Genomic DNA, 13,798 nt, shown 5'->3' with positions numbered 1-13,798 from the left:
TCATAAGATTTATGCAAGTTAGTGGGGATACAGCCAGTTCCCACTAAAAACTTCAACTCATTTATACTCATTATATTTTGTAGTAATATAATAGGGAAGCCCTAGTTCTCCAAAACAGTTTTTAACTAGTTCCGAGAGCTCTCGTTACTGGACCATAATATTATTAAATCCTAATAAAAAAGAGTGCGTTTTAAACCCCATAACTAAATTAAAACTTCTTTCAAAAAAAAAAAAAAATACGCCATCTATGAGTCACAGGCATAGTTATGCCTGCATCGGACAGGTTCTTGAAGTGTCGAAAAGGGATTGTTTCAAAGTTCTCTTAGAACGCCATCTACTGGATATTTAAATTAACAAACAATGTCTCACTATGTCTGTAGATGGCACGCTTCTTAAAAGACTCGCCCGATTACTTTTCGTAACGCATTCACGTACTGACTCCTCAAGTCTAGTGTGGATAAAGAAGTTTTACTTCAAAAATTTAAAAGTAACCTTGGCGACAGCCACAATAGAGCCGTGCTAGCCCAGTGTATATGACCTCTGCCTCCGATTCTGGAGGGTGTGGGTTCGAATCCGGTCCAGGGCATGCACCTCCAACTTTTCAGTTGTGTGCATTTTAAGAAATTAAATATCACGTGTCTCAAACGGTAAAGGAAAACATCATGTGGAAACCTGCACACCAGAGAATTTTCTTAATTCTCTGCGTGTGTGCAGTCTGCCAATCCGCATTTGGCCAGCTTGGTGGACATGCCTAACCCCTCTCATTCTGAGAGGAGACTCGAGCTCAGCAGTGAGCCGAAAATAGGTTGATAATGATGATGATGTCTGTAGATGGCAGCACGCATCTTAAAAGACTTGCCCGATTAAACTTTTCGTATCACATTCACTAACTGACTCCTCAAGTCAACATGGATGAAGAAGTTTTACTTTAAAAATGTAAAAGTAACCTTGACGATATGTGGAGTAGTGTTGTCGGGTAGCTGCACCCTGGCGAGCGCGGCGAGGGGGCGCAGGGCGGGCGCGCGGCGCAGCGCCGAGCTGAGCGCTGGCAGCGCCGCGTGCGCCAGCAGCCCGCCCACCACGAGCACGGCGCGCGCGCCCGCCGCCGCCAGCTGCGCGCACGCGGGCGCGGCGCGGCGCGGCGGCGACACGTCCCCCTCCCACTCCACGCGTACGGGCCCGCGGAGAGAGTGCAGACCGTCCTCACAACCTAGTCAATTAAATAAACACATCTATTCGTATACTTTAGATTTTTTGACGACCTCCGTGGCGCAGTGGTATGCGCGGTGGATTTACAAAACGGAGGTCCTTGGTTCTATTCCTGGCTGGGCATATTGAGATTTTCTTAATTAGTCCAGGTCTGGCTGGTGGGTGGCTTCGGCCGTGGCTAGTTACCACCCTACCGGCAAAGACGTACCGCCAAGCGATTTAGCGTTCCGGTACGATGCCGTGTAGAAACCGAAAGGAGTGTGGATTTTCATCCTCCACCTAACAAGTTAGCCCGCTTTCATCTTCACTTACCATCAGGTGAGATTGTAGTCAAGGGCTAACTTGTAAAGAATAAAAAAAAAGCAAGCAAACAAGTTATTTGCACACCACAAAGACAAATACAAGTGAAATAAAAACATATTAAGAAGAGATCGCTAAGTAGCGATTTTTTACATTCAACCTTCGGTTTAGGAAAACTTAAGGACATCAGCAGGTGGCTTATTTTGTAGATTAGATTAGAATATATTAGAATATAATATATTGATATATGATCTAATAATTCGATCACATTGTAGCTAAACTAATGTCATTACATAAACTTTGTAATAAATTGTAAATGTTGTGAAAATCTTTTAAATAGTTAAGCTTTGACATAACCTAAAATTGTAATTAAATGTAAGCATGATCGTAATGTATTAACGGTAGATTTTCTTGAATAAATAAATAAATACACTTAATTTTATAAAAGCGAAAGTAAGTCGGTCTGTCTGTCTGTTACCTTTTCATTTTCACGGCTAAACGGATGAAGCGATCAAGATGAATTTTGGTATAATGGTAAATGGGGCCTTAGAGCAATACATAGGGTACTTTTGACCCTAAAATAAAAATAGAAGGGAATGAAATAGGAGTTGAAAGTTTATATAGAAAGTCCTTAATTTTTAAGAGTTACAATTTTGAAAATTGTACTTAAATCATAAAAAAATACGAAATATAATGTGATTCAAGAAATTTTAAAATTTAAGTGGTGAAATAGGGGTTGAAAGTTTGCATTGATTTCCACGCGGACGAAGTCGCGGGCGTCCGGCAACAATTATAAAATCAACTTCTACAAAGAGACATTTCAGTTAAGTCAACCTACTCATCATCACCTTCTCGCTGTACTAATCCCACGCTAAGTAGTGTCGCCACAACATGTCATCCTTTTACCATCATGTCTTTCTGCTATTGTATCATAAATAAATAAATAAATAAATTTAAATATACCTAAACAATACGCATCACTATCTAGCCCCAAAGTAAGCATACAGAGTAGCTTGTGTTATGGGTGCTAAGATAGTTGATATTATAATATTAATATACAATTATATACTACATATAAATACTTATATAATGTATAAATACACACTGACACTGGAAAACACTCATGCTCATCACACAAATATTTTCCAGTTGTGGGAATCGAACCCACGGCCGTGGATGCAGAAAGCAGGGTCACTACCTACTGCGCCACGCGGCCGTCAAATATATCATACCTATAGCCAGTGCTTCGTCGTCCACATACAGTGCGGCGGCGGGCAGCGCACGCGTGCGCAGCAGTGCGGGAGGCTCGTAGCCAGCGACGCGAGCGCCGCTCGCCCGCAGCTTGTCGAGCCACGCTGAGCGCGCCGATATACTCGAGCATATCACCACTGCTTCTGCTCCGCCATTTTCCAATTTAATCTGTTTCAGATGAAAGAGTCATATTAATACATCATGATGATGAATTTTTATTATAAGTTACATTGGAAATAGTTGTTAGGTAGAAGTTTGATATGCAGATTTTTGTCATATTACATTAGTACGTATACTATAATTTTATAACTCAGCAAAACGGCGATTTTCCAGTAAAACACAACCTTCTTTGTTTAGGTTTAGGGAAGAGCCGTGATAGCCCAGTGGATATGACCTCTGCCTCCGATTCCGGAGGGTGTGGATTCAAATACGGTCCGGGGCATGGAGCTCCAACTTTTCAGCTGTGTGCGTTTTAAGAAATTAAATATCACGTGTCTCAAACGGTGAAGGAAAACATCGTAAAGAAACCTGCATACCAGAGAATTTTCTTAATTCTCTGCGTGCGTGAAGTCTGCCAATTCGCATTGGGCCAGCGTGGTGGACTAAGGCCTAACCCCTCTCATTTTGAGAGAAGACTCATCATTATCAACCCATATTCTCGAGCTCAGCAGTGTGCCGAATATGGGTTGATTACAACTTTGTTTATAGGTGGTACTTGCTTACTATAGGCAAACCACTTGGCTTGAGTCCTCGCTCGCGTACTGAAACAGTTTGGGTGTATAACGACATAAGGGCGGCAAGCGCATTCTGCATTGAAATATCGATAAACACGATATTTGTCCGCATCTTTCTAATTCCCCTATCGTCAGGGTTAAGAGGTTATACCCCCTGTACAGTAAGACGAGGACTCAATCATGCGGTAGACCTATACTTCTCGATCGTTCACAAAACATAGTTACAGTGAAGGCTCTGTTGGCTTCGTTGTGCGGCAAGTCCCGTGCGTCGGGCGACGCAAGCCGAGCGCGCAGTTCGTTCTCGCCGCGCTGCAACAGCAACGTGCTCTCCGCCGCGCGCGCCTGCGTGCGCTCCCGGGACCCGTCCGCCCTACGGGAGTAAAACACTATCAATTATCTATTTTTATTTGACAGTATTATCTTATAATATCTATTTTTAGATACGTGTAAGTATATACAGATGATGGGTATAATGATAAATTAATAACGTGTATTATTTTACGAGTGTATTGCAGTACCATCCCCCTCTTGAATATTCGAGCTATAGTACGATTTGTACAATATCCCTCAACAATAATGTCAAGAAACTAAAGACTTCTGATCGGATTTCGAACTATAAAAATTTATCGTTATAAGCTAAATCCCAACATGAGATGGTTTTCGTTACCTGTGCAGTGTGTAGAAAAGGAAATTCGAAAGCTGATCGATAAAATCAGTTTCATGAGCAAAATGAAAATTCTTAATGCGTACATTGTGATATCAATGGGTAGAGATAAACTGAGTTTTTTTTATAAATGTCAGTTTATTTTTCAAATGTAGAAAATGTATGATAACCTATGAACCTGATTAAATGACTAATCGTATAAACGTTGTAGCATGTAAATAATGGTAGCTCATAGCCGTGAAAAATTAATACAATTAGGACATAATTACAATCACTTCTACTTACCAGATTATTAGTAAAGAATCGTCATTTCCGTCTGGAGTGTCGATGTCAAACGTACTGCAAATAATATACAATTTATGAAAGTTTCATTAGAACTTTATAATACGCGACGTCAAAAATTTCAACTATTTCAAATATTTCGATAATTTCTTTTCATTTCAACTACTAACATTTATCACGCATTTATATATCGATGTTATGATCACTTACCTATTTACAATTATCTTTGGTTTTTCTTTCCTCTCTCGCCTCGGTGTTGGCATAAAACTGCAAAATTTTCATAAATTTGAATATTTTTGTTTTCTATCGAATAAAACAATTTAATAAGGCCAATATTCAATAATTACTTGACTTCTCCGTTAGCGTTTGCCGCCGAGAGTTTTGCACGTAATCGTTCCACCTCTTCGCGCAGTTCTCTGAAAGAAATATTTTTAAATATAATTTAAGTAATAAATTAAACCATCAATCAATTCAAGCGAATTGCAGGGAGCCGCTGAACGCTGGCGGCTCGAGACCGTTGTTTGAAAGTCCATGCAAGAGGCCTTTGTCCAACAGTAGACATACATCGGTTTATAATGTGTTTCATATCCCGACAAACAACTGTGGTGTTTGTCGGGGTATGAAATATTTCGTTATTCCTAGAATTTCGCAGCCCCTCGGTCTCCAGTTTATACCTTTTTATATAAGGAAAGACCTGGCCATGTATTTGCCCAGTGTCATTGAACATAGCTTGATTAATAATACAAAAATTAGATTCTTCTACAAGTGAGCTACCTGTTGACCCTCAGTAAAGGCGGCGAGGCGGCAGTGCGACGACCAGACCGTCCGAACAGTTTATTGCTTAGAGAGCACTTTTTCCGGCCCGCTTCTTCTACCTTGGCCTAGAATAAGAAGACAGAAAAAAATATATAAAATTACATTTGTTGTGTATATGGGTTACATGGAGTTAAAATGAGTCCAAAACAGCAAAAGGTGCGGGTAGTAATGTACGCGCCTGTCAGAGAATGATTGAAAGAATGAATTTCCTCTGTTGTCAGATCTCCACTACCCTGTACAGTGAGAGCAAAGACCAAGTTACACGGTTTGCCTATTGGTGCAGTAAGATTTCTATACCAACTGGTATGTAAATTTAGTAGCTGAATAAAAAAACACTTTTACAATCACGATAAAACGATTTTATTACTCAACTTCGACGAACGGATGAATGACGAATAATCTAATATTTCCTGTTGCTAAATCGTTAGCAAAGATAATTTTCGAGCGTGCTTGTAGCCAGGTCACACAACAAAAAAAGGACATGGCCGGATTATGCCCAAACTTCATATACCATGTACTTTTATGGGTATAACATATATGATTGATAGATTGATCACGTGAGTTTATTGATAACTGATTTGTAACTCAGCTACAGGCTAAGTCTCACCTGCAGGAAGTCGATGAGCTTGGCCTGCTGGCGCAGCGTGGCGTCCGCCTTGGTCTCGCGCGTGCGCCACCACGCCGCCGCCGCCGCGTGCGCCTCGCGCGCCGCCTCCGCTTCCTCCTGTACCACACACGTGACATATAGAGCTGAGAGAACACGTAGGATAGTATGACCATGCAAAATGCATTAAACATATTTAAACCGAAGCCTGCGACTTCGTCCAAGTGGACGCCTAAGCCGCGTGGTATGGTACCTCGCAGAGCTAACGGCGACCAGCTCTCATCATATTCGTCTATACGCCAGGCTCATGCCGACGCTAGGTGGCGCGACTTGTTTCGTAAATAGTAGGGATTTAGAGAAGGGTAGCGATCAGTTGGCGGGAACTATTTGCGATATAAGGCGCTTGTCGTCCGGTCGGATTCAGTCTGACGAACCCGCACCAGACACCACGGACCTAAATATGTTCCATCCAGCGCCCCGCCTGTCGTTGTAGGCGGCGTTTAACTTCACAGAGAGGGGCCAACGCCACGATCACTGTTACCCCGTGACTCGTGAGGGTTACCGAGGAAGACCCAGTCGTCGGCTTCAGTATACTCGTGGCGTTCGAGCCGCTTGGATAGGCGAGGTGAGTGACTTGAGTGGAAAAGGGGAGAATTGGTTAACTGACAAAGGCGCCTTTAACCCTACACACAATGTTCACAAGTGCGTGACTCCACTCAAGGTCATTCTCTGCCATTCCAGGGCCTTATTTTGGTTACAGTTTGATTTGTTAATTAAGTTGTCCTGACTAATATTGTGATACTTCTGGATTCTTCTCCTCATGCAGGTCGCGTACACGCCGTGCCGCGCTGTCTAGCCTCGCCAGCTCGCTGTCCAGGTATTATATTAGTATAGATATATATTTAAAATAACCAAACATAAAGTGACCTGCGCGTCGGCGAGGCTCGCCTGCAGCTGCAGCGCCTGCTCGTGGTGGTGGTGCGCGCGCGTGCGCAGCGCGGCGCACTCCTCCTGCAGGTCGCGCACGCGCCGCGCCGCGCTGCCCAGCGCCGCGTCGCGCGACGCCAGCTCGCTCTCCAGCATGGCCACCCGGCTCTCCAGCTCCGCCAGCAGAGACTCGCGGTTTTCAAGTCGCTCCTGAAGTCATTATAAATAATTAATTTACTATGTAAAATAATTCATACACACCTTTTAATATATTTTGCAAAAATAAAGATCTATATTTCTTAAATATTTACGACGTCATTTGTAGTGAAAAATAAACGACTGTGCTGTAGGCCACACGATTGAAGTAAAACTTGTTTCAAAAATAAAAAACAAAGCGCCATCTATGAGCCTCAAGCATAACTGCATCGTAACAGGTTCTTGAAGTGTACAAAAAGGGATTGTTTCAGAGTTCTATAAGAACGCCACTTACAGGTACTTCAAAATAACAAAAACTGTTTCACTATGTAGATGGCTACGCCTAGCGCCCGATTTAACTTTTAATACCACATTCACCAGTTTACTCCCCAAGTGAAGCGTGCATTAAGTTTTTCTTCAAAAAAATTTAAAACGAAAATATCGAATTTTCGTTATAAATAACGTTGTCGTTGACATAAACAATGTAGTTCTTAATTGAAGTTGTAGGTCAGTTCAGTCAGTGAATTGATTTGCGGTACTATTAAAATAGGTGACAATTAAAATTAAGTATAAAAACTCAATGACGGGTAAAAACTCAATACGTCGAATATAGTGATATATATCAACATCAATTTCAAACGTGCAGATTTTGCTTAACTTTATGTTTTTTTTTTCTTTTTTTAGTGCCTCCCTAAACGGTATAACCTAAGCAATTGCTTTAATAGCTTATAAGCTAATCCAGGACTGGTCAAAATCTCCGTGAGAGCTAATATCATAATCTTACCCGCAAGATGAATGAATGACAGAATTAATAAAAACAAGAAAGAAGAATAAAGAAATAAAAAATGAACTTAGCAGATTGTACAAAACTACAAATAAATCAATAAAAAAAGATTACTGCAACTACAGATACAACATCATAACTAATAATTTAGGAAAATTCAGAAGTACAAAAAGGGCATTCAGAGATCTAACCACACATAAAAAATGGATACATAACCTTAACCATACATCAGAGGAAACCAGCACAAGGAAGATTGTAATCGAACACGCAACAAACTTCTATAAAAACTTATATCAGAAAAGAGACAACGCCATCTTTGAAAACCAAATAAACTATCCAATAATAACTAACACTGTCCAACCAATTGATGAAAAGGACAATTAACACACATTAAACAATTAAAAAACGAAAAAAGCTCTGGCCCAGACGGAATCAGCAATGAAGCTTTAAAGGTGGGATCACCAGTTTTATTATACCATTTGACTAAATTATTTAATATGATCTTGGACACAGAAATAGTTCCCAAAAAATGGTGCTCGTCAGATATTATCCTACTTTTTAAAAAAGGCAATCCACAAGATATAGGAAACTATAGGCCAATCAGTCTTCTAATAAGCTCGTACAAACTATTTGCTTCAATACTACTGAAACGAATAACCCAGGATATTGACAATTTACAACCTGTAGAGCAAGCAGGCTTCCGGTCAGGTTTCAGCACTATCGATCACATACAGACAATAGAACAAATAATGGAAAAATACAGAGAATTCAACAGATCCCTCTATGTGGCGTTCATAGATTACAGCAAAGCTTTTGACAGCATCAATCACAGCGCTATCTAGAAAGCTCTTTACTCGCTAAAAATCGACCAAAAATATATAAATATAATAAAAAACATATACGAAAACAGTACCAGCAAAGTAAAGCTCGAGACCAGTGGAGAACCCTTCAATATTGAACGAGGTGTAAGACAAGGCGACCCGCTGTCACCAAAGCTTTTTATAGCGGTCCTTCAAGATATTTTTAGCAAAATGAACTGGGCACAAAAAGGCATACTGATAAATGGCAACTATCTCAATCATCTAAGATTTGCAGATGACATTGTGATAATGGCTGAATCACCTAAAGACCTGGAGGAAATGATAACAACACTCGATCAGGAAAGTAAAAAAGTAGGACTTGATATGAACACAGATAAGACAAAAATAATGACCAACACTTACAAAAGACCAATACAAGTAAACGGACACCTAATAGAATATGTTGACAATTATATTTATTTGGGGAAACAAGTCTCATTTAACGTAAACAGTAACCTACTAGAAGTGACAAGAAGAATAAATCTGACATGGAAAAAGTTTTGGTCGTTGAAGGAGATATTAAAAGGTAACTATAGCCTACACATGAAAAAAATTGTAATGGATTCCTGTATTACACCATGCCTCTTGTATGGTTGTCAATCTTGGGTATTCACAAACAGTATAAAACAAAAAATTGCTAATACACAAAAAGCAATGGAGAGAAGCATATTACGGATCAGAAAAATACATAAAGTACGAAGTGAGAATATAAGACAAAAAACGAAGGTCACAGATGCGCTGAAACAGGCACTGACAATAAAGTGGCAATGGGCTGGTCACATCGCACGCTGTTCTGACAGAAGATGGACAATAGAAACAACCAAATGGAAGGATCCATCAGGTAAAAGAAAAGTCGGTAGACCAAAGCAGCGATGGGAAGACGACATCGCTCAAGCAGTGGGGAGAAATTGGATTGACCAAGCCAAGGACAGGGAAAGGTGGAAAAGGTTGGGGGAGGCCTATACCCAAAATGGGGTCCATATCCCAAATAATTTAGATCTAAGTTAACTAACATTAACTAACATTAACTAACACTATATTATAAGTACATTTGTAAAAAAAAAAAATAATAATCACTAACACAATGTATAATGTAAAAAACTGAGGATATTGGAATAAAAAGGCTTTATTATTATTATTATTATTACCCGCAAGATGTCTAGATGCGTGTTGGCAAGGCGCAGTTGTTCGTGCGCCTCCGCCGCGCGCTGGTCGGAAAGCGTCGCAGCCGCCGCCCGGTCCGTGCCTTGCCGCTCCGTCTCTGCTAAACGCTCCCGACACGATTCCAACTCGATACGCAAGCGAGCCGTTTCCGCCTGTTATGATGAACATTTAGAATAAGGATGATGACAGTTTTTTAAATTGTATATAAATTAAGAGTATGCTAACAGTAAAGCAATTATGTAAAAGTAACAGGGTATCTCCGATTATTATTTTCGGAGTTACAGGGATTTAAAAGATCAGATTTGCGGCACTGCCACGGATCCCTGAAAAACGCCCCATACAAAATAGTACGAATTAATGACGTCGTGGGTACATAATGATCGTTAGATTTGTATGAGCGTTCAAACAAAATTACTAATATCTTTGTTATTTGTGCGCTTATATTTATAGTTCATTTATTAAAAAATGTCACATTTAATGTAACATTGACCTTATTTACCCGAATGTATCATAAAAATCAATATAATCAAACCTCATCATCATCCCCACTGTATTTAATTATACGAGTATTGTATTGAAAAAATTAACTTCTTTGTTTATTGGTGTAATCCTTTATAGCAATTTGTCTATTAACTTGTACATAAATAGACCGAAATCTGTGGAAGCGAATTTCCAGGAAAATCCACGGTTTCCGCGTGATTTGAGAAAAATCACGCGATCGAAGTTGCGGACGTCCTCTAGTTATTAAAGATTGCGCTATGTAGAAATACAACAAAAAGCATTTTATTTAACAAGTTTCTAAAAATTAATAATAATAAATACCTCGAGATCATTATTTTTGGACTCGTGTAGATCCGCCAGCTTCTCCAGATCAGTAAGCTGTTCCTCCAGCAGGCTGCAAGCTTCTTGTAATGCTTTATTATTCTGAAAAAATGCATTTTATTTACTTTACTATTTACTTTACTCTAAACGTGTAGCTGAAAATACTGACATAATTTGTTGTATTTTGATTAAGACAAAGATTGCTTAATAGTCTATTTGTAAGTATAGTATAGTTTAGTGCTGCAGCAGCTGCGCTCATTCGCGCGACGACAGCTTCTCCTGCTTCTCTCTGTAATGCACCTCGCTCTTCAGCTGGCGGATATGGTCACGTGAGCTGTTCGCGCTACAACACGTACAGCACACACAGCGCTCACCTGTATCAGGTCGTTGTTTTGCGCGCGCAGCGGTGCCAGCTCATCGCGCAGCTGCGCTCGCTCGCGCGACGACAGCTCCTCCTGCTCCTCGGCGTGCAGGCGCCGCTTCTCGCTGTACTGCACCTCGCTCTTCAGCTTGCGGATGTCGTTGCGTGACCTAGATAACGATAAAACGAGTAAGCTTAAGACCATAAACTTAAATAAAACCTTTGTCAAAAATATAATAATACATACATGAAAGAGAAACTTGAAAATTAATAGCGGTTAGTAGCGCCATCTCTCGTGTCGGACTTGCTTCACAAGTTACTACTAGTTAGTTCACATTAATGCCGTTAAAAGACTAAAAAGATTCGGCGCTGGGCTTACTTGTTTGTTTGTGTCTTAGTTTAGCAGTATTACTACAGATGGCGCTTTTAAAACTTAACCTTTTCGATTACGCATTCATAGCTTACTTACCAAGTCAAGCATACGTAAGTGAGTTCTACTTTGAAAATTAAGTACTAACCCGGGTCAGAGACAGAGACGGAGAGAAATGAGAGAAATTTCATTGAGTAAATCTCTGAAAAAAATTACATACCTGTCAACCTCAGCCTGCAAAACTTGGTTAGTTTTCTGCAATTTATCAACCTGTTCCCTTAGTTTCTCCACCTCTTTCTTGATTTGTTCATACTGAGGTTTTATTGTAGTGATCTCCTTGTGCACTAAGCCAGCTTTCTCTTCGGCTGACTTTCGCGCTTCGAGCGCGGACGCGAGACGTTCTTCTGTTCGCTTTAGCTCTCTTGCTGTTATTTTAGCGTCGAGAGATAAAGTATCAAACTCTTTTTCCTGCAAGAACAAAATAAATGTACAACTTCGAACACTCTACATTTATCCCGATATTATCTCGGGAATGGAATCTATATAAAAAACCCGGTGGCCACAAGTTATTGAAATTTTATAGAATGTTATTTTCTTTCATTTGTCACTATTTACACTGGAATACCAAAAGTAGTGACATGTTTATATGAATTCTTTTTTAAAAAGAATTATGTTAATGATTATTATTATAATATAAATATTTACCTTTCGCCATCTTGCCAAATTGGCAGCTCGTGTTTCCTGGCGAAGAGTCGCTATTTCTTCAGCTCGGGCCTATATAGAAAACAAATAAGATAGTCTTTAATGTCTGCACTATGAAATATAATACTTAACACTTTAACAAACACTTTATACAAATTGTCAATAAAAAATCTACAACGTTAACTTTTTTAACTTTAGTTAACTATTTGATTACAATACAAGTTGCAAGGACCCTTTACTAGGTGGAAACCTGTATTACTGGGTGCCCGCTCATCCACCAAGACAAACAATTATTAGTCAATAAATAACATAATTATGTAAATTGTGTGTGAGTGTCGTTGCGTTTGTGTATGCGTGTGAGAGAGTGTATGTATTGTGCATGGCGATGTGTTTGTGTATGCGTGTGTACGCATGAAGGTGTGCATGGGTATGCGAGAATGTGTGTAAGTTTTAAAGGATAATGTTGACTGTATTCATGAATTTCGACTGAACGGGAAACCTGGCCTTTAGTTGGCTATTCAAATAAGTTGATCTTACCTGTAACTGTGCCTCAGCGCGTTCCAACTGTTCCTTGAGCACAGAGACCTGCGCCTGCACATGTGCATCTGTGACACTCTCTGTGTCGCTCCTGTTGTCTCTGTTCTCTATCTCTTCAGGTTCGTCTGTGTTGGTGCTGCTGGTGACTTGACCCTTCGCAGCGGATTCAGCGCTGTTCACAGCGCACCGGGTGCACGTACGTTTCTCTAAAGCGCTGACTTCGCGCTCGAGTTGACGGACGAGCTTTTCTAGCGTGTTCACCTGTGTAGTTAAATAAAGAATAGTCCGTAATCTAATTTTTAGTCCGTAAACATTATCATACTATACTGGTCAGCAAGAAGTTTTCAATTATATTTATAAATATTTTATAATAACAAAAAATATTTTAACAATAAAGAATTTATATTCATATACATTTTTTACACACATCTTTCCTAGATGTGTGTAAAAAAATGTATATGAATATAAATTCTTTTCTGGCTAAAAAATAGCCATGTTTTTTTTAAAAAGAATATTTGCCATTTTATTTTATAATATGACCAATATTCCCATTCCCTCCACTAGTGGGGAAAGAATGTGCTAGGAGTGGGTACGACAATAGACCAACGAGGCGAAATATAAATAGATCGAACCACCGCCCCTCGGTGATAAATCCAACCGCTCTTACCGTTGATTATGATATATTAATCTATCTATGAAGTCGCAACACTCAAGGTCCTGGGACCTGTCGACCACAAAATGATGGTACAATCACTGTCGCTGCTACTCGTCACGTTATACTCTGCTCTTCCTGACTCCTACATAACCAATATAAGGCGGAAGCTATATTTTTGAAATATGTAAATTTGTAAGAAAAAAAAATTTCAATTTTTACAAAAAAGTCAAATTCTCTAAACTACGGCGTTTCCGCTAAAAAAACGAAAATAAACTCATTTACCCTTCTTCAAAATTAATACTCCACAGCTCCGGCCCATACGCAATGTAAATAAAAATTTACAATAATGTACACTGTATACGTAATGAGGAGAAAGATATTCCTTTCAAAAAGAAATTAAGGGACTTTCTAGTCGAAAAGTGCTAGTGCTAGTAATTACACGGTAAATGACTATATGAATGATAAATAAAACAAAAAATAAAATCGGTCTCCCTATCACTCACTCGACAAAACGCTACGCCCAAACTGAGTATCCATAACTTGCATTATGTAATAAAATGT

The 13,798-nt window shown here is 39.7% G+C and overlaps 1 protein-coding gene across 1 annotated transcript in view; it reads right to left on the bottom strand.

Moving 5' to 3' along the window:
* LOC112049999 (citron Rho-interacting kinase) overlaps positions 1 to 13,798 on the bottom strand; it is a 33,662-nt gene that overhangs the window by 1,813 nt on the left and 18,051 nt on the right. Inside the window, exons 15-29 of the mRNA XM_052883053.1 lie at positions 12,583 to 12,843; positions 12,049 to 12,117; positions 11,564 to 11,811; positions 10,987 to 11,143; positions 10,613 to 10,714; positions 9,775 to 9,942; positions 6,788 to 6,997; positions 5,864 to 5,980; positions 5,215 to 5,321; positions 4,788 to 4,856; positions 4,651 to 4,707; positions 4,444 to 4,497; positions 3,720 to 3,864; positions 2,742 to 2,928; positions 948 to 1,210 (exon numbers count right to left, since the gene is read on the bottom strand). Coding sequence (XP_052739013.1) covers positions 948 to 1,210; positions 2,742 to 2,928; positions 3,720 to 3,864; positions 4,444 to 4,497; positions 4,651 to 4,707; positions 4,788 to 4,856; positions 5,215 to 5,321; positions 5,864 to 5,980; positions 6,788 to 6,997; positions 9,775 to 9,942; positions 10,613 to 10,714; positions 10,987 to 11,143; positions 11,564 to 11,811; positions 12,049 to 12,117; positions 12,583 to 12,843 — 2,214 coding nt within the window. The remainder of the gene's footprint in view (positions 1 to 947; positions 1,211 to 2,741; positions 2,929 to 3,719; positions 3,865 to 4,443; positions 4,498 to 4,650; positions 4,708 to 4,787; positions 4,857 to 5,214; positions 5,322 to 5,863; positions 5,981 to 6,787; positions 6,998 to 9,774; positions 9,943 to 10,612; positions 10,715 to 10,986; positions 11,144 to 11,563; positions 11,812 to 12,048; positions 12,118 to 12,582; positions 12,844 to 13,798) is intronic.

This window comes from Bicyclus anynana, chromosome 8 (genome assembly GCF_947172395.1).
Source record: "Bicyclus anynana chromosome 8, ilBicAnyn1.1, whole genome shotgun sequence".
In the NCBI taxonomy this organism is placed as follows: Eukaryota; Metazoa; Arthropoda; class Insecta; order Lepidoptera; family Nymphalidae; genus Bicyclus; species Bicyclus anynana.
This window is presented reverse-complemented; position numbering and strand designations above follow the sequence as displayed.